The sequence below is a fragment of the Otolemur garnettii genome, unplaced genomic scaffold (genome assembly GCF_000181295.1).
Source record: "Otolemur garnettii isolate 467f Iridium unplaced genomic scaffold, OtoGar3 scaffold00004, whole genome shotgun sequence".
NCBI classification, from domain to species: Eukaryota; Metazoa; Chordata; class Mammalia; order Primates; family Galagidae; genus Otolemur; species Otolemur garnettii.
In genome coordinates this window covers 35,010,387-35,034,989 of record NW_003852399.1, presented here as the reverse complement: position 1 = coordinate 35,034,989, position 24,603 = coordinate 35,010,387, and the positions used below count along the sequence as shown (strand labels likewise).

Sequence of the window (24,603 nt, the reverse complement as noted above, 5' to 3'; positions counted from 1 at the left end):
ACAATCGGATGTCCATGTGTGAAAAACCAGCCTAGATACAGGCCTTAGACATTTGAGATAACAAAAATTAGCTTAAAATGAATAACAGACCTAAATGTAAAATGAAAATTAGGAGGAAATCTAAGTGACCTTGGATTGAATGATGAGTTTTTAGATACAACACCAAAAAAGCAATTCATGAAAGAAAAATTGGTAAATTGAAGTTTCTTGAAATTAAAAACTTTACTCTGGCTGTGGGTGTGGGGGGGGGCAAGGAGGGGGGGTTGAAATGAAAGAGTAGCCACAGACTAGGAGAAAGTGTTTGCAAAACACATATCTGAATAAGGACTTATATCCATAAGATACAAAAAGCAAAAACCTCTTAAAACTCAACAGTAAGAAAACAAAAAAAACAGTTAAAAAATGGGCAAAAAAATTAAACAGACACTACACCAAAAAGATATACATATACCAAATAAGCATTTGAAAAGATGTTCAATATTGTTTGTCATTAGGGCATTGAAAATTTAAACAGTAATGAGGTATCGCTCCATACTTCCTAGAATGGCTTCAGTCTGCAAAAACTGACTACCAATTACCAGCTAGAATGGGCAGCAATGGAAACACTCATTCATTGCTAGTGGGGAAGTAAAGTTATTCAGCCTTTGAAAATATTTTGGCTCTTTCTAGTCTAGCAATTACATTCCTAGGAATTTACCCAACTGATTTGAAAATTTATAGGCACACAAAAACCTTTATGTGAAAGTATATAGCCACTTTATTCATAATCACCAAAAATTAGAAACAATAAAGATTACTTTAGTAGATGCATGGATAGAATAATATGGTATTTCTACACAATGAAATATTATTCCATGATAAAAAGAAATGCGCTATGAAACCAGGGAAAGACATGGATGGATCTTAAATCCATGTTAGTAACTGAAAGAAGCTGGTCTAAAAAGGTTATATATTATATAATTCCAAAATTATGACCTTCTAGAAAAGGCAAATTTATAGAGAGCAAAATGATCAGTGGTAAGTCAAGAGTTTGGGCAAGTTAGAGGGAGTATTGAATAGGACTAACACAGGGAGCCTTTAGTGTGGGAAACTATTTTGTATGACATGGTATGATGGACATAAGTCATGCGTTTGTCAAAAAACATAGAACCCTGCAGCACAAAGAATGAACTTTAATGTTTGCAAATTATCTACATACATCACCCATTTCTTCTTCCCATGGGAGCCTATAACATGTAAATAATAGTTATTTTAAATTTTTTGTTTGATTATTTCAATATCTGTGACATATCTGAGTCTGGTTCTGAGGTTTGTTTTGTGTCTTTTAGACTGTTCTTTCCCTTTCATTTTAGCATAATTTGTGTTTTCTTTTTTTTTGAGATAACCAGGCATGATTTATCAGGTAACAGATATTGAGACAACTAGATCTCTAGATAAGAATTTATGTTAATAGCGCTGAGAGTTGGGCTGTGTTTAATATCTACTCTAGTGGTAGGTAGATGCCAGAGGTTTGGAATTACTTTTGCGTCCTTTTCTTTTCTTTCTTTCTTTCTTTTTTTTTGTCTCCTCTGTTGACCTTGAGCTTCCAACAGTATTCCTCCTCAGAGTCTGAGTCTGGCAGCTGTTTAAGCTGTAATTCACCATTATTACATAGGAGCCCTGTTGGTAGGGTAGTAAGGATTGGGGAAGCAGATATGTTCTATAATCTTATTAATTCTAAGTCTTTGTTAGTAAGTGTGTGTCTCTAAGTTGTCACCTTTGCAAATGTTTCTTAGCTCCCCCCACCCATGCTTTGTTGAGAAAGGGAAGATACTAGATGATATAATGAAGAAATGCCTTTCTCCCTAAGTAGGATAGGGCTCTGGGTAAAGTCTTTGCCCCAGGAGAGTAGACCTTTGTTATGGAGAACACTCTGGCTATATTTCATGATTACTCTTCCCTTTTTTCTACTAGAATCATAAAGGATTATATCTGGCTTCCTCATTGTGAGAATCTGGTGTGGTTCCTGGAGGTAGAGCTTGAGTATGGAAGTTCTCCCTCTCCCACTCTCAGTCTCCAGCGAGTCATCAGGATTATTATTGAGATGTTACTATCAGTTTATGGCTCTAGTGGCTTCTGCTTTAGGTCAAAGATCTTGGCTGTGATTCTCTGGTTTTGCCTATCTTTCTAGATTTGGGTAGCAGTTCACTTTGTGACCTCCATTTTAAGGTGACTTCAAGAAAAAACATTACAGTTAAGTTTGTTCACCTTTTTATTGTTTTTAGGAGAGGAAGGACGACATTTTTACATGTTGGAGTTGAAGTCAGAAGAGCTTCTATTTTCATTTATTTGTTTTAAAACAAGTATATAACTTTAGAGGGTCAGAACAGGGGGAGTCTTTATTTAGAGAGTAAGAAATTAATGTACAATGACATTAAACGCCATTTAATGCAAGGCGATATGTACATTTGACAGAGTGTTTTATCTATTAAGTTTAACAAAAGGTGGATATATTAATTATATTTTTGAATTTATGACTTAATAACTTCATTTTAGAAATAAGATTGCTATTTTCTATTCCTGCTTCTAAAATTTGCATGTTCATGAAAAGTACGTGCTGCCCTTTGTGTACTAAATTCTATAATGCTTTGCAGGTGTTCGTTTTGTTCCAGGGATTCTGTTATCACTATTGAAGATCATCATGTTTTAGCATTTTGATCTTGATAGACTACAATATTCAAAGTGTTGAAAATGTTAAAGTAATACATAAAAGGAAAGCGAGTGTTTTGAAAGCATGATCATTTTAAAAGCTCACAAAAACTAGATTAAAATTTATGTGGGAGAGGCTCAATCCAGAGATGGGTTGGTGTATTTGTGGATGCACCTGGATTGAGATATTAAATGAGTGTTTAAAGAGCTGGGTTTTGTTTTGTTTTTGAAGATGCTCCAGTTTGGGGATGTTCAAAACCTGATTACCTAAAAAGATAAATAAATAAAATGTCTATCATTAAATACTATACTGAATATTTATTTTCTATATATATTAAATAAGTATTATTCATGGAAGAGTAGAAAATGGGAATGAAAATCACATAAATGATCTTCACTTAGCAAGACTGAGTCAGTAAATCCATATCGAGCATTACTGAACTCTTACTATGGGCTAGGTGCTATGTGAATGGTTTTTGATACAGTCTCTCACTTAAGTCTTGCAATAATCAAGCATTTATGTAATCTGAAACTTAAAAGAAGTTAGCTGGCATCTCCAAAGTCCGTTCTGGGACCTTTTCTTTCTCGCTGGGGCCTTCTCCCTGGAAGAACTCCTTCACTTCCAAGCCCGTAATTATTATATATTGGTAACTCCCAGGCATCCATCTCAGGCCCCCATCTCCCGTTGACTTCTCTAGACCCATATAATCCCACTGTGCACTAAATACCTCTACTTATTCCAGAAGCATCTCTGATTTCAACAGACCCACAGCGCCCTCTCTTGTGGGTTTACCCTACACTTTTGCCCACTGTTTTTTTTTGCATCTCTCTGTTGCTTAGCCCTGGAAATTGAGTCTCCTCCTTGACTAATTTGCTGCTTCTCACCCATCACCTCTAACTGAACAACAGTTTGTGGTGATCCTGCTTCCTAAGCAGATTAAAAATATGTCCACTTGTCATTATTGCCACCAAAGTTTCTGCCACCTTTGATTATTATTTTTTGGTGGGAGGGGACTGAAATTCTGCCATGTCTTCTTAAGAGATCTCTTCTCAGGTGTACCTTTCCACTGCATTTCACTTACTGCAAGCTCAGTCAGCTTTCTAAAATACAACCGTGGCTCCTGAGCACTGTTGGGGTAAATTAAAAACTCTTTACCACAAGTTTCATGATTTCTCATGATGTTTCCTCTCTGTGTCCAACTCTCTGACTTCACCTCTTTCCCTCCAAATATACTGGTTTTCCTTCTTAATTTCCAGCCCATATTCTTTTATTTTCTAGCTTTGTCATTTGTGTTTCCTCTGCCTGGAATACTCTTTCTCTTTAAAAACCTTTTCCACTAACACTCATTTTCCATCTGTGTCTCACCACAAGTGTCACATCTTCTGGGAAACCTTTTCTATATTTTTACATCTAGACTAGGGTGACCAGATTCTAACATTGGTAAAGCGGGACAACATGGCCGAGGGGCTGGGCGGGGAGGGGTGGGGGCGGGGCAGGCAGGTCCTGACAACAATGCAAACTTTGATAAGCAGTTCTTGATAATCACTTCTCAGCAATTATTTGTTATTATTACAGTTTAACATTATAAAATTAACAAAAATAATATAAAACTCATATTCTGGTGAAATAGCCACATGGCAGCCAAAAACCGTATATTCCCTTCCTGTTCTCCCAACTGTTGCTGCATTCTTTCCAAAAATCTGGACTTCTTTAAAATGCCACCGGACGTGGGACAAATTGTTAAAAAGCGGGATTGTCCCGCCAAAAGTGGGACGTCTGGTCACTCTAATCTAGACTAGTTTTCTTTCTTTCTTTTTTTTTTTTTATGCTCCGATATCACCCTATGTATTCTAGAATTGTTCTTATCAGACTGTACTTGGCTGTCCACTTGCTACATCCTCTTTCATAATTCTAAGAACCATAAGGGCCTATTTACCTGGTGAACTAAAGTAAAATCTTAAGTCCCCCTTAGCTGACTGCATGGAGCCCCTTGGAGCCAAGGGGACCCCAGAAATACCCTGATGCTGAGTTGCTGACCATGAGAAGGGAGGCACTGTGCCCTTTGGTGTTAAAAATTAAGATTTATTACTGGAAGAAATCAGACCTCACAAACTTTGGCATTGTGTGAGCCACCCCGCCCAGCCAATATAAATTAAAACTTAACTGTGTTGTTTTTCAAAGAAAATAACAGCAGGAAAATTGACGGTGAAATAAAATATTTTTAACAAAAATTTATAATTGCTTTACTAATACAGAATTACACTGCAAGGGCATATTTTTCTTTTCCTTTCCTTAAAAAAATAATCCTTTTGTTTCTCACCTAGGTACTAGTCTAGAAGTATTCCAACATAGTTCTTTGCAAGTGCTCCTTTAACAGTGTAGTGACCTGAAGGGAAGAATTGCAAAATCTTTCATGTGGCGAAAGTCTTTCAAAACAGACTTTCCACCCTTTAAACCAGGACTGTAATTCGATGCTTCCGTTTTCTTTTCATATTTTTTCTCCCAGAGTTAATAAAAAAGTCTTTTAGCTCCAGAGAATCGTCAGAACACTTGTTAGTCAATGCTTTTATTTCATAGTATGCACATTATTATTTGAAATCACTTATCTTAATTATAAAGCTCTATCACGCAGGCCCACCCTCTCCGCAGGGTGCACAGGCAGCTGGAGTTCTGTAATAGCCTGGTTCAGCTCACCTGAGAACTACTAAATATTCACCAAGGAAAGCATATTTCATTATCAATAGGTTATGTTTTGCCTTCATTACATATCATAATGTGGAGATGGAAATAGTGGGTTGATTTCTGTTTTTCTTACATGAGTCAAGAACCTGCAGCCTTAAGGAAAATTGTGGCCTTCCTGACTCTGAAGTGTGGCCTTTTGATGGAATCCAAATTTTATATAACAAATACTTTTATTAAAAGGGGTACAGCTGAGAAAGAGTTTTTATGCTCCTTTGGTGCTTAAAATAGAAGGATAATCTTGAAATCAAAAGGCTGCAGGTTCCCCATCTCTGTTGGGGCTCTAGTTTAAAATAGTCATACAAGGTATAAAACTAAAATAACTCATTCAAAACCAGAAAAACAAAATTAGACAATCGATGAGCCCAGTGGGTTAGAGTTCATTTTGTAATGGGTTGCTGTGGTGTCTAAGTGGCTGAGCGAGGCTGGTCCCGGTTCCTCAGGTCAGGAACTTATTCCATGGTTGATCCAGATCCGGAGTTATTCCACCCTGTTGGCAAGAATTAACCAGAAGATTAGCTTATTTTGCTATTAAATTAAAAAAGCAAAATTAAATACAATTTAAAACCTCTTGGGAGTCTTTTTATATTTATATTTTGCAAATAAGGATTTTTGAAAGTGTTACAGCTTTTAAGTTCTTAACAAACACAAGTAATTCAGTGATTAAGCCTACTATGCTTATTATGGTAATGTCTCTGAAGTTTAAGTATAAGAAAAAATCACACAGGTTGTTAAAAATTCAGAATTCTTGTTTGCCCATCTCCCTGGACCTCTGTGAGATGGTAGAGCCCAGTAATCTGCATTTCAACAGATTTCAAGAAAGAAATGCCTAGATGAATCTCAAAGACCCAGTCTCATTAAACCATCACTTCTTTTACTCAAAGACAAATTCTGCTTTGTTCAGTAGAGTATTATTGGTATGACTGCAGTATAGGAGTCTTGTGGCCCTGGGGAAATTCCATCCCCCTTAGACCCTAGTGTCCTCACTGTTCATGGAAAGATGGCTCCATCACTTGTAAGTCATCTGGCAGTGTGTCTGAGATAACCCACAAACCAGCTTCTTGCACAGTTAGAGGGAAGCTTCCTTCTCCCTTCACATCCGTTGGCTGCTCCTGCATTTTCTACAGGCCTTTTGACTCTAATTAATATGTTTCTTCCATCTATGTTTATCCAGATTTTACTTGGTATTCAAAGTCACGTGCAAATACTACCGAAAAATATCTCTTACTCCCCCCAAATGAAAAGTACCTTTTATTAACCAAATCCCCAGACATTTAAAATGTGTGTCTCATTATATTTACTATGTTCTACTGAGTAAGATACTTAGGTCTGTACATCCTATCATTTTTATTAGACTCCCTGATTGGGAATCACTTTTGTGGCCCACCGTAGGTAAACTGTGTTGGGCTTTAAAAATACTCTCATTGGTTAAAGGGAATAGGAATGAACATGTTTTTTTGGGCTATAACAGCAACTCTGATATCCTCATACAAATATCTATTTAATCAATATACACTTACTAAATATATAGTGTTTGTTCTTCAATCTGCTAGGTCCTGTATGTTCTTGGTACCATGGAAGCAAAACATCTAAAATAATGGAGCTTGCATTGAGCTCTGTATGTGGTTGTGTGGATCTTTTTTATATAGCTAGTTATGTGTCTCATTAAATGTTCAATGTTGATCGGATGTGAAGAAATGAACACCAAAATATCCAAAAGTGTGTAGACTTATATTTTATTAGAGTATATACATCTGCATTTTGTGTACTACAAAGATATAGGACATTATTTTTCTTTTTAGTACCTTTAGCTGTTCTTTCTTTTTGAATATGTGTGTACATACACAAATACACGTGCACAAGCATTAGGGCAAAGTTTTAATAGTCAAAATAGAGAACAATGGACAAAGTTGAAATAATTTGCTCCTCTTCTGTTTGTTCATCCCATTTCAGATGACGGAAAATTATCCTTTGAAGAATTCAAAGCATACTTTGCAGATGGTGTTCTCAGTGGAGAAGAATTACATGAGCTCTTCCACACCATTGATACACATAACACCAAGTAAGGCATTTTTTATCACTGGATTCTGTAAATGAGCAAGGGGGAGTGTGAGCGAGTGTGAAGGCGAGAGAGAGGAAAGATGTAGATGGTTCATTTTGTAATGTGTGCCTGTGTTTCATCATGAGATACCCCTCTTTAATAATTTAAATGGTTTGAGAGACTGAATTTGAATCTGAAAAAAATCATCTTTTGTCGGGAGCTCCTGTAAAGTGGTTTTAGATTGTGTTCTTTTTGCAGAATGTAAAACAAAATTATAGAAATAATTTTGTCATTAATAAAAAAGTAGAATTTTGCCTGTTACTAAAGCTTCATCTTAATTTGATGTGTTTAAAAATTGTGCTTAGACCTTTCTTAGATTGACACAGTGAGGTGGAAGCGTGGTAGCAGTTATCTGGACTACTCGGTTGTGCCGAATTCAAATCATTGTTACCCGAGAGATGCAGGGAATGTGGGACAGAATCATTTCTGAATGGATAGTCAGTGTATACAATGATCTATCCATTTTATTTATTTTACCTGTACAGACAGATATCTCTTTTGCAGTCAGTATAACATTTATGAAGTTTCTATTTATATTTCTATATATATTTCTATTTAAATATATATATATTTAAAATATAAGATAATAAGCATTTTAGAACATAGAACAGAAATGAGCTGCTTATTTTGAGTAATTGAATCAAATCATATTATTTGTGACAGTCACAATTATAAAACTCTGATGTGAAGAACCACCATTTCAGAGATGCTTTGAGACCCAGCAGTGCTATTACTGCTTAAAGAATCACTATCTTGCTTTAGGCAAAGTGGGGAGATGGTTCCAGGCAGTGAGCCAGCATGCCAAGAAAACGCTCTTGGGCTACATCTATAAACAGACATTCTCTAAAGGCTAACTATTAACATAAATTAAAAGATTAAATTCACTCTGCTCATGCACTGAACATTTTTACAACTAATTTGTAAGTTTCTTGACTTTAGTGAGGTTTCAAATTCTTTATGAAATAAATGGCTTAAGATTTTCTTGTCAGAAACTGTATAAATGGGTAACTGTATCTGAAGTTCAATTCTATTCAACATGTGTTGGTGGTGAACTTGGAACCTGCTTATAGTTACCTGGTGAAATAGAGCCACTGATAGTTAAGTGGAGAAATATAGCTACTAAGTGGTAAGTTCAATGTTAATGTTGTAAACACTGTGATTGAGGTATGCACAGGATACTTTGGGATCACTGGGGAGGCTCAGGGAATGTTCATATGAGCTGAGTCGTGTGGGAGAGCAGATGTTCCTTAGGTAAAGAAAGGGGCAAGCGGAAGATTCCATCAGAGGGAGGAATGTGAGAAAAAGCCTGGAAGCAGAAAGTGAATAGGCAAGGCCAGTATTTTCTTATTACTGAAGTGTCAACTGTAAGGCTAAGAGTGGAAGGAGATGAATCGAGAAAGGAAAGAAGGGACCAGACCAGAGGGAATTTGATTTCTGTGCCTGCAAAAGTGTTTCGGCTTTATTCTGTGGGCCAGAGAAAGCTATTAAATAACTTGAGCCAGGAAGCAACATCTTTGTAAATAATTAAAGCTTTGCGGGAAGACAGACTTAAAGTGGTAAAGATAGAGGAAAAATACGGATGATTTTAATTGAATCCTTAAATTACTATTGGGAAAGGTTTATTCATGAAAGAAAGGAAGCCACATCACACCATATAATGATGCTTGAAAGGAAACAAAAATAGAGGCTCCGTTTGTGGCTACTATGTTGGAAGGCGGGGTGCTGGACTTCGTCATGTCTGCTGATTAGTTCTTTCTCATTGCATTTATTATTACAGTTTTAGGTATCTAGCCAATATCTAGATTTGGAACATGTATTTTATCTCATAGTTCCAGAATTGGTGTCAGGGAGATTTTTCACTAACGTTTAATAATGTCAATGAAACAGTTTTCAATGGGTCTTGTTGGCATGGATTTGCTATTTTGTTTACATATTAATAGTTTGGAATATTTGGCATAGCTTGAAGATTACTAAGTGCTAGTGCTAAGGAAGTACGTGTAAGGATTTATACAGTGAGTCTAAAGGAGTAATTATTACTACCATTTATTCTCACATGCGTTAGTGATAAGAAGTCATTTCTGATCATAAAGATGTTCAGCCTAATTTGGAGCTAAATTATATTATGTAGAGACTTCTGAATTATATTCATGAAGTTCCTTTTTTAAAAAAAAAGTATGTCAGTGTCAGGCTTTGATCTTCTATAGAGATTAAATCGAACATTGGCACGGAAATTTCAGAGGGCTATTTGAAGGAAGAGATAACTTTTATCTTTGCATGTTCCAAGTTTTAATTATTTTAGTGATTACACTATATACGCCAATTATTTTTTCCCTTCTATACACCTTCTAAGGAAATATGCGCTTCTCCCAAATCCTGCTATTGTTCAACATTGCTGATTATTTTAATTTTATTAATAGTACGGCACCTGAAGGAGCCATCACATATAGACTGTACTCAACCAACCAGACTATGACAACTATGGGAGTCAGAGTCCAGAGACATTTGCTGCTCAAATGTCTGTAGCTGCCTGGTTCCTCCCCAATATCTAGAAATTTAACTTTGCCTTGGAGTTCATTAAATCAGTGTCTATTTAATACACTGCATTTTCTTTCTCTTATTTGAGTAAGACTCTGTCCCTTGCAAGAGTATGTTCTAAGACGCTATTACCTCAGCTCTTTCTTGCCAACTATGGAAACCCAAGTCTCTTTATTACAAACATTAAATTTGCCGTGTTTGAAAAGTGACATAGTCACTCTGGAATACTTGGAAAGAAAGAAGGAAAATACTGAGAATGTGTCTTGCTAGTTAAAAATTTCTCTTTTATCTTATGAAGAATATTCTTAAAATAGTATGCTTGATTACAGGAAGCAAGTATTGGCAGGGGCAGTGGCTCACATCTGTAATCCCAGCACTGTGGGAGGCTGAGGCAGGTGGACTGCCTGAACTTGGGACTTCAAGACCAGCCTGAGCAAGAGCGAGACCCCATCCCTTGTAAAAATAGAAAAACTAGTCAGGTGTTGTGGCAGGTGCTTGTAGTCCCAGCTACTTGGGAGGCCGAAACAAGATGATCACTTGAGCCTAAGAGTTTGAGGTTGCTATGAGCTGTGATGCCACAGCATTCTGCCCAGGGCAACAGAGTGAGACTCTGTCTCAAAAAAAAAAAAAAAAAAAAAAAAAAAAAACAACAAAAGCAAATATTTGTAATTAGAGCTTACATCTATAATTAGATATAATTAGAGCTTATATCTATAGTACAATATAATTTAGTATTTTAAATATCCAAATTAAGTAAATTTTTCTTGTAAAATGACATAAAAATTCATGAAGTAAACCTGTAGGATTTCCAAGGTCATGTTTCATAGGTAGCTTTTAAATGAAAAAAACAGGAAATACAGAGTGGTGCAGCAACTAAAAAAAAGTTTTGACAAATAAAAGTATATGCGATCCTCGCCACACACATTTAGCTAGCAGTCATAACCTACAAATATAGCCGCATTGGTTTTTCTCTTTCATTTTATTCATTTATGTTTTTGAACTTTAATTTAAAAAACTCAGCATATTCACTTGAGAAATCATCCTTTTTGAAATTTCGATTAACATGAGGGTACCAACAACTAGGTTACCATGTTTCCACTTGTCAGGTTGGGGCCCTCTTGTAGGTGCGTGCCACACCCAAGAGGTGTGCCATATACCCTTACACTGTGCCCACGAAGTGGGAGCACACCAGTCCCCCCCACTCCCCATCCCCCTTTCTTTAATCGCTGTCTCCCCAGCTTAAATTGAATTGAGTTTTTCTCTTATGTGGGTGTGTATTAGATCATCTATTGGCTTCATATTAGTATTGAGTACCTTGATACTTGCCTTTCCATTCTTGGGATGCTTTACAAAGAATAGAAATTGTCTTAAGAGGTCTTCATTGCAGGTTTTTTCCCCATGCTGTGGAATTACCTGGATCTTTGCAGTCAAATTTCCTTTCACAGATGCCAGTAAACTAAGATAAACAAAGGGAAAAACAAACCCCAAATACATTTAACCTCATAAGAACTTACACTTTTGTTAACTGTGCAAAGATTTCTATATATGAAGGTTAGAAGTATTTCAGGTCTCAATCATGGAAAATGTTTTTAGTATATTTCAAAACTATACTACCTGTATCAATCATCCGATCCCCCATGTTAAGGAAAGTGTCTGCGGAGCTGTAGTTAGCTTTCTAGCCTGCTCAAGGAATGAGTTTAATCTCAGCCCCCAGTACAATCTTATTCTACTGAGAATTCCATGAGTCATCCTCTTTATTTGATGCTGCATTAGAATCACAGCATAGTTAATGCTCTGACAGAAACTCCTCATCTATGCAGCCTGAAGATTTCCTTCAGAGCAGAAACTTCAGAAGGGACGAGAACCCTGAATAAAAGTAGGAGAAATTTGAAGGCACTGGAAGCCTAGCTTTCCATTACTTTTTAAATTATTATTTTAAATTTGTGGGACTTTTCTATTGTGTTTGAACTTTTGGAAAGTTTTCTTGAGTTTTATCTTGCATAGGGTAATTGAGTGTGGAGCAGAAGACCAGCTTGTTTCTGTGAATGGTACTTGGGATATGCGGCACTGCAAAGGAGAAGAAGGTCAAAATATGTTTTTGTGAACAAGGAAAAGTATTGTCAAAACCCTTAAATTTCTCAAGCTTTAAGGGAAGTGCATACAATTTAGTATTCTGAAATATTTTGAAAAAATCATGTTCATCTTATTAAAACTTCATGATTTCACAGATTTTTGCAAGCATCATTTTACCTATCTTTTCTCTGGGTCCAATATGCCTCATCTTTCTTTTTCTTTAAACAAATTATTAAATTTTGGGTGATTTTAGTTAGTCCTATTGCATCTCTTCCAGTTCCATTAAAGAATTTTAAACATGTTTTCTCAATTTTTGTAAAAGTTACTATTACTTGGAGTCCTTAACATTTGAGTTTCAAAGAAAAAAAAGAAGTACTAGCAAAAACAAAGTCTACAAGTTGGTAGCTTACAAATTGAGACTACCATACCAGTTAGAGAGCAAGAATAAATAGAGCAAAGATGTTTAGGTCAACAGGAAATGTCCATGGTTCATCAAAAGTGTTCTCATTCATCAGAAAATTAGCTTGTCTAAATTTTACGGTTAATTATAGGAAAACATGGAGAATTTAGCATAAATTCTTGTGATGTTAATCATGGAAGAGGGAAGGAAATGATCCCCTGGAGACCTAAAGCAATTTTCTCAGCATACTGCACTTTGGAGTTCCAGATTGTCAGGGTAGACCAAATGGTAGACCAGATGGACTTTTTACTTCTGGGTCAGAAAGTGAACATACAGAAATGTATCCCAGGGCCCTCACATGGGGGTCTGAGACTAGAAATAGATACTGACATCTTCTGATCAAATGTTCTTTCTTCTAAGCTAAACTAATTTGGGGGGTACTGAGCAATAGGACTTCAACCCAGCACTCTAAAACAACAAAAGTATCAGTACCTACTAAAAGAAGTCCATCTTGAGGGAGTGCTGAGAATTTTGGAAGATGCTTTCTTAATCTAAACCGAAATTTGTCTCTTTAAATTTCTACTTGTTCCACTCCTTAGGGCCATTTGGAATATGATTATTTTATGACAAGTCGTTCTAATATTCGAAGACGGTTTTCATGCACCAATGCTGAGATAAAGTCTCATAATAACTGGAGGGAAGCGATGGTGAAGGATTTGTTTCAGATGACAGGATTTTTGCTCCTTCTAAAACAAAAACAAAAAAAGATGCTCTATATTTGGGCATGACAGCTAAATTCCAAATCTTGATGAGTTGTTTGATGAAGACACTTTCTCCCTTAAGTTATTCATCACACTGCTTAAGTGGACATATTTTGCAGGCAGTAGGAGAAGGCAGGATCAATACTCAGAGAATAAACAATAGGTTAGTGTACAGAGCGTGCAGTTTGCATGGCATTGCAACTAGGAAGTGTATGGCAATTCAGAAGTGGATAAGAGCGATCTTCCTGTTATCATGGCCTACGCCATCTGACTAGATCTGAAGACTTCGGAAGCAACACCAAGACAAAACTTAACTTCCTGAAGAATAGAATTGGCCTTAGTCCCAGGTGCTCAGTTAAACCCCATGTGGCATGATGAAGAGGTGCACAGGCAAGAAATCAGAATGGAGGGAAGACGAGAGGTGTTGCTCTATGTCAAGAGAGCAAAGTGAAAATCAAAGCCCAGAGTGTATTGGGCTAACATGGCCAGACTGGGTGTGCCAGGATTGAGTTTCAGCAATACAGATTTGGCTTAGGAGCCCTGACAGAAGGGAGCTCCGAATATTCCGACAAGGCCCAAACTGGTCATGAGGAAACTAGCAAATAACACACAGTCCAGACAGAACATTTGTTTTCTGTCCATGACGACCAAGGCTTCGCTGTAGAGACTGTATCTCTGTCTAGGCTGTAAGTAGCCTTTTTGGCATTAGCAGACAAAGGCCAGCAGATGGATGCTGTTTTCAAGAGGGAAGCATGATTTTCAGGATGCTTTGTATGCCAGATGAGAGAGGGCACAGAAAACGGCGCAGAAACAAAAATAACATTCTTTGACAGATTTTCCTCAACTTCTCCTAGGCCCTACTTGGCAAAACTCCCAGCAGGGCAAATGATACTGTGGTAGGCAGGCCTTACGGGTTGTAAGTGACTGAAACATAAGTTAAGGAAATGATGGGCTGGCTCGTATGTGGAGAGAGAGAGGTTTCATGTGTGTAGAGCTCGGTATTCAAAAGGTGCTGCTAGACATTTGTCTTTGTCACCTCTTCTTTTTTTCTTCTCAGTGTTAGCTGTTCTCTTGGGAGGACCCTCTTGCTGAGTGGTCAAGACGATTACTAGAAGAGCTTAGTGTTCATATTGCCACCACTGTGGCAAACTCTCAGAGAAACCACTTTCCTTTCCCCAAATTCCCAGCAAACTTCTGGTCTTTAATCATGTTAGCCTGGCATGGATCTCACCTACATCCCTGAGCAAGTCACTGTTTTCAGGAAAACGTGTAACGTGGAACCAGGATGCTATCTCAGAACAAGGGGGCATAGACGCTGGGCAGGCGAAACTAAAATCTCCTGCAGATCACATAACTGCTTATTCAGCCTCAAATACTTTCGTTTCCCATCTCATATTTTACAGGTAGATAATCCCCTTCCCCGGGAGGACAGGGGCCTGGTGGAGTTTGAACTCCAGAGAGTTCTTACTAGTCGTAGGGTCAACCAGGAAAATGGCAAGCTACCTATAACGGAAAAGACTGAAGTCAAGGAGAAGTCTTGGTTGTGACGGGCATCCTGGCCCCAGTGTGCTGTTGAGGGGCTGAGCCCCTTCCACCCTCACCCTTTCTGACCAGCTGGCTTTATCTGTTCCCAGTGGTCCTGCCTTCCCGTACTCTACTGGAACTAGGCCTGTGATGCCCTTTTTCGTCCCTCGCCATCCTGCCAGCTCTTTGCATCTTCAGGCACTGCAAAACCTCAGACTTAGAAGCGCCTGGTCTTTCTCCCCTTCATCTTCCTTTGTCTTCACTTACCTCGTAGGTGTTTAGAAACTGAAAACTCTCATCTGGCAGTCTTACCCAGACTCACTGTCATCCAGGACCAGGTCTGTTTTATTGATTCCATTTGGACATTGGAACTAACCTGTGGCCATAAGATTTCCTTGCTATTCACCCATTTTTTTTTTTTTTTTTTAGAATTACCTTTTTACTTCAATAATTACTGAAACATTTACTTGCCTTGAGAATCTTTTCTCTAGCTCACAAAGATGCGGGGAGAAAGGAAAAAGACAGAACAAAACCAACAACAAAGCTATTTCCTGAGAATTACTTTTAAAACTCTTCTGCAAAGGCATTTTATTGGGGTCAACACCTTCTCCTCCTAAATCAGGCCACTCCGCAATCTGCAGTGTGGATTGGGGCATGTAATTCTTCCCTGGAGGAAAAGTACAGATTTAAAAAACAAAATTCTACTTTATAATTAAGAATATTAGCATAGTTTGGAGGATTTATAAAAAAAAATAGAATTTTAAAGGGATTTTTCCACATGACATGGAAATGGCTTATACTTAGTTATAATTTCTGCAAAAAATAATTGGTTCTACAGTCATATTTTGTGTCAAGGTAGTTTCTATATAACTTCTACAAAATATTTATGTCCGAGAGAAAATGTTTCATTTCTAACTAAATAAGAAATACATTTATTAAATGACTATGTCCCATGTACTAAACTTGCATCATTGTATTTGATGCTCCTAAAAAAAATGATGTATTGGGCCGCACCTGTGGCTCAAAGGAGTAAGGACCCCCAGCCCCATATGCTGGAGGTGTTGGATTCAAACCCAGCCCTGGCCAAAAACTGCAGGAAAAAAAAAAAAAAAAAACCAACCAAACAAACAAACCCTCAAAAACGATGTATTATTATTCACAGCCTAACTGAAGCAATCTGATACAAGAAGTTGAATAACTTGCCCCAAATTACACAGATTGTATGAATAAGGACCCAGAATTTCCCCAAGTCTGTCTGAAAACAAAACTCAAATTCTTTTCCTTGTCATGCCACCCCCATAAAATCTCACCCTTTTAGCTATCTATTTGTATATCAGAAATCAAAATAGTCCAAGGCCACCTTTAACAATCACTCTCAGGTATTTTATCCTTGATGAAAAGATAGTTCATTCTGTGTGATAGCAGAATATATCCGGATGTACAGTATAGAGGTAATTGCTTTAATTGCTGCCTTTATCTCTTTTCTTTTTATATCTATTATGTAGGGTTCTTACAGTGTAGGAGTCTCTACAACGTGGAAATGGTATTCCTTTTTCCTGTGGACGTTGTGTTCATTCTTTGCACATTTTCCACCCTCCATCCTCCCTTTATACCTGGAATTCATCTTCTACTTTTTGACTTACCTCTTTGCATTTGCCTCGTTTTCTCCATGATTCTTCAGAGCACTCAGTCTTACTGTTTCCTTTAATCATTGGTATCAAGGACCTTTGCTTTCAAACTTTTTCAGATCTGTTTATATTTTGAGTCTTATCTAGAGAAATATTTCCTGGTTGTCATCCAGTCCCCAATAAAGAGCTTGAATTCTTTTTAAATCTTAATTGATACAGCCACGATACAGTTTCCAATGGAGGACAGAAATCAATTACTGCTCAAGATAGAAACTGTCTGCTGAGAAATCCAGGTGAATTATTTATTTGCATAAATGCGGCATTTTCTCAGACTTCACCAATATCCACCAGATAGATGAAATCAACGCAGTAAAATTGTGACCCCCGCTCTCTTTAAAATTTATGATGCTCTTCCACAGTGTATATCAAATCATCACATTGTACCCCATAAATGTACACAGTTATGCTTTAATAAAAAATTAAATTAAAAAATGAATGATGCTTACTTCAGGCACTATATTTTCTTCCATAGCCACTGCACTGGCCAATTCTGTGTTTTTATTTATTTTCTTAAAGTTTTACCAACACTACCTAACAATTGTTCTTCTCTAGGACTCCTTAATATTTCAGAATTCTTGAAATAAGTGTAGAGTAAAATTAGTCTGAAAGCCATTGCTTACTTTTGAAATGAAGATTTTTCAAGAGCAGTTTTCTTAGGACAATATTTTCTCTTATTTTTTTATTAAATCATAGCTCTGTACATTAATGCAATCATGGAGTATAATGCGTGGATTTTATATACAATTTGAAATGTTTTCATCAAACTGGTCAGCATAGCCTTCATAGTATTTTCTTAGTTATTGTGTTAAGACATTTATATTCTACACCTAGTAAATTTCACATGTACTCTTGTAAGATGCGCTGTAGGTGTGGTCCCACCAATTATTCTCCCTCCACACATCCTTCCTCCTCCCCTCCCCTCCCTCTTCCCTCTCCCCTTCTTCTTGGGCTATAATTGGGTTATAGCTTTCATAAGAAGGCTATATAAATTGGTTTCATAGTAAGACTGAGTACATTGGATACTTTTTCTTACATTCTTGAGATACTTTGCTAAGAAGAATATGTTCCCGCTCCATCCATGTAGATGTGTAAGAGGTAAAGTCTCCATCTTTCTTTAAGGCTGCATAATATTCCATGGTGTACATATACCACAATTTATTGATTCATTCGTGGGTTGATGGGTGCTTGGGCTTCTACCATGACTTAGCAATTATGAATTGGGCTGCAATAAACATTCTGGCACAAATATCTTTGTTATAGTGTGATTTTTGGTCTTTTGGAAATGGAGGACTATGAAAATCTAAGGAAATAAATACCTGAAGCTGTTAACAAATGGAAAAATATACTATGCTCATGGCTGGGAAGAATCAACATTGTTAAAATGTTTTTATTACCTAAAGCAATATGTAATTTTAATGCAATTCCTATTGAAGCTCCACTGTCATACTTTAAAGATATCAAAAAAAATAATACTTTATTTTATATGGGATCAGAAAAACCTTGAATAGCCAAGACATTACTCAGAAATAAAAACAAAGCAGGAGGAATTATGCTACCAGATCTCAGACTATACTATAAATTGACAGTGATCAAAATAGCAGGGTACTAGCACAAAAACATAGAGGTAGATGTATGGAACAGAATAGAGAACCAACAGATGAATCCAGCTACTTACCATTCTTTGATCTTTGACAAGCCAATTAAAAACATCGAATGGGGAAAAGATTCCCTATTTAACATATGGTGCTGGTTGAACTGGCTGGTGACCTGTAGAAAACTGAAACTGGACCCACATCTTTCACCATTAACTAAGATAGACTCTCACTGGATTAAAGATTTAAACTTAAGACTTGAAACTATAAAAATATTAGAAGAAAGTGCAGGGAAAACTCTTGAAGAAATCGGCCTGGGTGAATATTTTATGAGGAGGACTCCCCGGGCAATTGAAGCAACATCAAAAATACACTACTGGGACCTGATCAAACTAAAAAGCTTCTGCACAGTCAAGAACACAGTAAGTAAAGTAAGCAGACAGCCCTCAGAATGGGAGAAGATATTTGCAGGTTATGTCTCTGACAAAGGTTTAATAACCATAATCCACAGAGAACTCAAATGTATTAGCAAGAAAAGAACAAGTGATCCCATCTCAGGGTGGGCAAGGGACTTGAAGAGAAACTTCTCTGAAAAAGACAGGCGCCGGCCTATAGACACATGTAAAAATGTTCATCATCCTTAATCATCAGAGAAGTACAAATCACAACTACTTTGAGATATCATCTAACTCCAGTAAGATTAGCCCACATCACAAAATCCCCAAACCAGAGATGTTGGCGTGGATGTGGAGAGAAGGGAACACTTTTACATTGCTGGTCAGAATGCAAACTGATATGTTCCTTTTGGAAAGATGTTTGGAGAACACTTAGAGATCTAAAAATAGAGCTGTCATTCGATCCTACAGTATTTTCCTTTATTGCTATGATCTGAATGTATGTGTCTCTGCACAACTCATGTGTTGAAACGTACCATCCAACGTGATGGTTTTAAAGGGGGGGAGGACTTTGAGAAGTGATTAGGAGGTACCCTCATGAAGGTTTGAGTGCCCTTCTAGAAAAGATCCAAGGGAGTTTGTTCACCCTTCTGCCATATGAGGACACATGGAAAGTGCCATCCACATAGTATCAGAAACAGGCCTTCATCACACACCAGCTAGACTTCCCAGCTTCCAGTCCTATGAGCAATAAACTTCTACTGTTTATAAATTACCTATTCTAAAGTATTTTGTTAGAGCAGCCTGAAAGGACCAAGGCACCCACAAACAAGATAATGTACTTACTATTTCCTTTCCACTGAGCTTGCAATAGGCATGTCTCTAAACCATTCTCTGTGTTTGCCACCTGTTTGTAAAATTTTGTAATAAATATTTTGTAAATAAAGGCACATTTAGCTACAATTTCCCATTTTTCCTGTGTTCAGTGACTTTGGGGACCCTTTGTACATAAGCACCTGCCACAGAGTAATAATGGTGATGATTAATATGTATTCACTAACCTTTCCTTCTTTCCTAGATCATCATCTTTCTCCACATTTCTGTAATTATAGTTTATGCCTTCAAGAGGTACCATCTAATTAAGTGTCTTCTGTTATTTTTACTAATTGTTTCATTAGCATATTAATCTTGTTTCCACATCTAATTATAAACTCCTTTAAAGCAAGGACTATTGTTTTCCACTGCTGTCAGCAATTCCTGAAATACATTCAATAAGTACTTGGCTATTTGATTGATTAATATAGAAGAAACAGGACATATTGATTAGACTATGACAAGCATGACATGTACAATGCTGGTATCTCCTAGACCCTGGCTGATTGGCTATGGAAAGGGTGATGCAAATATAGAAGAAGAGCTGACTCTTTTTGTTTGGGAGAAAAGTACATGATAAATTTGGCTTTAGACTCTCAGTTAAACTAAAGCAGTTTCAAAGGTTATTTCTATTTTAAAACAGTACTCCGTGCCTATAAATTAAAGGCCACGAAATATAATTTTAGATATAATTATGGATTATTTTTATATTCAACAGATACAAAATATATTCAAATAAGGTATTTCTTTTTTTCCAATTAACAAATCTTCATTCATATGTAAAAAACATTTTCATTGTTTCAAAAGATACTCTTGCTACATAGAATATTATATTCTCCACTCTGATCTTAAAAGGTTTCTTAGAATAAATAGGCTAAATAGAAAAAGCTTTTAGTGATACGAAGACAAAGCAAGGTGTGTGTGTCAGCTGACCATGATTATTCCTGTCTCACTCACTAATGGGTTTAATGGTTTAGTTTTATTTTTAAGTGTTTCTGGAAATCTTTTTTTAATCCACTCTAGATTAAAAACAATGATTCAGAGTAATTAGAAATCTACCTACAATGGACCATACTTTTTTGATCTCTAGCATAACTAATTTTTCCTCCATTGTCCACTATCCTCACTACCATCCATGAGGTTGAAATTAATAAATTCTGAGTTGAGACTGGCACAAAGAGTTTCTTTCTTTACTTACCATCTTTATTTTGTTTAAATTGTGAATAGTATCTAAGTGAAACTTCAGATGTTCAAACTTCACAACCATTATTCCACTTGAGTTTGTAGCTTCCAAAAATTAGTCATGTATTCTCTGATTATGCACTTATCTATTCACTTAGTATTTATTAGTCATCTACAGTGGATACCATGTGCCATGTATTATGCATAAATGAATAAATATTATAATACTTTGTATCTATGGGAAGCTGACATACTGATGGATAGTAAATTGTTTTTTAAGTATCTCATGGAGGGCTGATTTTTTGCTAAAGTAGAGGCATCTCATACTTGTGATTAATGAGGAGCGTGAAAAGCACTCATGCCCATTAATATTTACATCTCCTTCCCTCTCTTTATCCTGGGATCTTTATAATAGTTAATTCTTATTGATAAAATGCACTTTAATACATTTATAGTACCACTTTCACACAAAAGTGTTAAATGTGAAAAAACCTTTCTTTTAATGAAAATTAGGTTGTATGAAAGTTATTAATGAGGCAATAACTTTAAAAAATAGTTCTAACATGCCAGAGATGACTGGGTAATGTGCTAATCTTGGGGAGGTCACCTGCCTCACTTTTGGCTAAAGGTCAACCATCTAAATAATATACACAGGGGAAATAGCATCCCATTACATTTGCTCCCTTACTCAGAAAGGATATGGTCCAGGACCTTCAGGGGAGGCCTCAAATTCCAGATACTACAGAACCCTATAGAGACTATGTTTGTTCTTTTCAATTTGGTAAATCAGATGGCTACTAAGTGACCAATGGGTAGGGAGTATGTGCATGAGCCATAAATTAGACAAAGGTATAACTCAAGTCCTGGGCAGGACTGAGTGGGACAGTAAGAGATTTCATCACACTCCGAACTGTGTAAATTTGAAACTTTGAATTGTTTATTTCTGACTTACCTGTGTCTCTGTCCTGGCTAGCTCATGAAAACGCATTGAAATTGTGTCTTTAAAATAGAGTATATTTGGAGAGATATATTCCAGTGGAAAAAATCAGGGTCTATTTATTTATTTATTTTTGTTAAAGGTATGAAAAATTATTGTCCTCGTTGTATTTAATTGAAACTATTCTCTAAGGGGGAAGAAAGTACAGTGAGTCTTCATTTCATCAATAGGTTCGTGCAAACTGAGACTTTTAAATGAAATGTCTTAGAAGGAAACTAGTTTTTCTCATAGGCTAATTTCTTGTCAAAACGTTACCAGTGCTCTAAAGAAAGACCCCAAACACTTCTAATATTAAACAGCCAAAGACATTCATTTAAGAAAGATTACTGAAAACAAGTAAGATATTTATTTATCCAGTTATTCCTGTTCAGGGTGACAAAGAGCATCTTGGGGTGCAAGGCAAAAATGGGGCCTGGACAGGACGCTGTAACATCTCAGGGTGCACTCGTACACACCCACACTCGTTCCAACCGTGACAAGGTAGACATGCCAACTCTCCTAGGGTACAGAGCTCTGGGCTGTGGGAGGAAACCAAGTGCTCAGAGAAAACCCACAGGGACACAGGAGCATAAGCAAGTTCCTTGCAGACAGGGGCCACAGGCCAAGCATCAATTCTTTTTTTTTTTCTCAGCAGTGTTATAACAAAACAATACGATGATATTCTAAGACCTCCTGTAAAGTAGATTTCAAAACCCATGACAGAAATCTCCCTTTCACTGTTACACACTACACTGAAAATTCCTGTCCTTGATTTGTTACATAAAGTCTTTGGTACCAGATTCCTTAACCTGAGCAAAATCCCTCCCTGGAAATTTCATTTAAAATTAAACATAAAATGTTATAGATATTGTACATTTTTGTTTTGAAGGAACTGGGAGGGGAATGATTGATACATTATGTCAGACTTCTGATGTATGCACCAAAACCAGCAAAGAACCACTGCTCATTCTTCGCTCTTAACTTCTGAATCAAGTCACTCAATCAGCCTTTCACAAATCATTTTATATTAACCCTGCTATTGCAAAACCAGTTTAAATATTGTAATAGGCCACCACAAAAGGTCAGTGAAGTTTCTTGAGAACTCTAGGGGAGAGGATCCAGGAGATTAGGGAGAGAGGAAGCTATGAAATATGAACTCTGAGGTTAACCCAGGTCTAACTCATCCTGTGAGGTCAATTCTGTTTTGCCCATGCAAACTGAGTTTGCCGTTCTGTCAACAGTTACTGAGTGTTTTTAATAAAGTGGTAAAGAAGGGATTTATAGTTTAGCAGAGAAAGTAGAGAAGCAATAAATTAATTATGATAGACAAATACAGTGGTTTGGGGGTGGGTGTACTAACCTCATCCAAAGGGTTAGCCACGGCTTCTTGGAAGAAGTGACTTTAAAGCTGTGTCCTGAGGATTATTGAGGAGTGGTGGGGAGAGAGGTAAGAGAAGTTTTTGCCAAAGGCAAAGCTTATGTGGAAACCTATAAGCGAGAGAGTGGTGGGTTGGAGGAACCGGAAGACACAGAGCTTGCCAGGAGTAAGGAGTTCAAGGGCGGATGGATGGCAAGAGAGACTAGGAGGGCTGGCAGGGGCTGTGACTGTGGAGGACCTTGGGAACTAGCGTGGTGTTTAGATTTCTACCCTTAGGTCTGAGTGCAGAGCTCTTGAGGAAGGGATTGGATTAGGTCCATGTTTTAGGAAGACGAATCTCCCCAAAGTGAAGAGTTGGTGGGAGGTGACAAGTCTGGAGACAGGAAGCCCACTTAAGAGGCTGCTGCAGCTGTGATTGAAAAGAGATGTTATCGGGCCCATCATTTTGAGGGCTCTGTATTTTAATCTTTCTGAGTTGGCTTAAATCTTTCTGATCTGGAAAGCTTTTGAATAGTAATTATCCCAAAGCTGCCAAGCAATAATCATGATTAACATTTATGGGTCATTTACCATGTACCAGATCTCAGCACTTTCCATTCATTAATTTATTTGATCTTTACAACAAACCTGTGATTGACCCCATTGCACATGAGGGAACTGAACCACAGTAAGACTGAGTCATTTTCCCAAAGTCGCACAGAGGGGAAGGGTTAGGGTTTGACAGGCCGCTCTTAACCACTACTCCAGATAGACTCCCATTAAATCCACCTTTGTACTCTGCCTTGGAGTCTGGCAGAATAGTAATCTTCATTCTTTTTCTGAAGGCTGTGGCCAAGCAGATTTTTAAATGCTTTACTATCTCTGAATATTAAGTGGAGCTAATAATATTTTCTGGCAGGAAAATCATGAAAGCTTATGAGCAAATTTTAAGAAGCAGTTTAGTCTGCCAGCCAAGGCAAGTGCTACATAAATATGTGAAGTTTGTTTGACTTGGATTAGTAGTAGTACTTAGGAGTATGGAACCACGAGCCACACAAATCCATCACTCACTGCTGCCTACTGGGTTCAGAACAGGGGGAAAATTGTGCCGGTGGCTCTGAAGTCAGACTGTTCACTTAGTTCTTACTATCCTGACTCTTCCATGGGGGAGTGTGGATGGTATTTGTGGTGGGGGCACAGGTATCACCAATCAATAGAAATCTAGTATTTCAAGAAGTGCTGCCAAGGAAGAACCAAATGTTAGTGATCAGACTATTAAAAAATGGCCAAGTCATTGAAGTAGGAGTCATTGGAAAGTAGTGCATGGAAATGACCCAGCTTGTGTCAAGATTAACATCTCCCTTTCTGAGGAGCCTTAGGAATTTGTGCTCCCTCCCGTTGAAAGGAATTCTTTTTTATGCCTCATTACGTGTTCAGGGTACAATAGTAAATGTGTCTAGTAAAATGGGGTTTCTTTGAAAACAGAGCTGCATTAAAAATAGAATACTGGAGACCACCTAAGCTCCTAGATGTCACATAAGATAAGAACTGCTTTGACACTCTGCCTTCCAATGGCCTAGGGACTTATTTTCAAGGACAGCAAGGAAAGGGGTTCCTAAACATACAGGTTTCAGTTTTGAGTGAAAAGAACCCTTTTAATAGATAACAGGCAGGTGGCAGCTCTGAGAATGAAGGGAAATAGATCTGAATTCTGGCAG

At 37.3% G+C, this 24,603-nt stretch overlaps 1 protein-coding gene across 1 annotated transcript in view; it reads left to right on the top strand.

Annotated features, from left to right (window-relative positions):
- The window catches only part of NECAB1 (N-terminal EF-hand calcium binding protein 1), a 142,158-nt gene that overhangs the window by 21,204 nt on the left and 96,351 nt on the right, over nucleotides 1-24,603 (top strand). Inside the window, exon 3 of the mRNA XM_003782494.3 lies at nucleotides 7,382-7,490. Coding sequence (XP_003782542.1) covers nucleotides 7,382-7,490 — 109 coding nt within the window. The remainder of the gene's footprint in view (nucleotides 1-7,381; nucleotides 7,491-24,603) is intronic.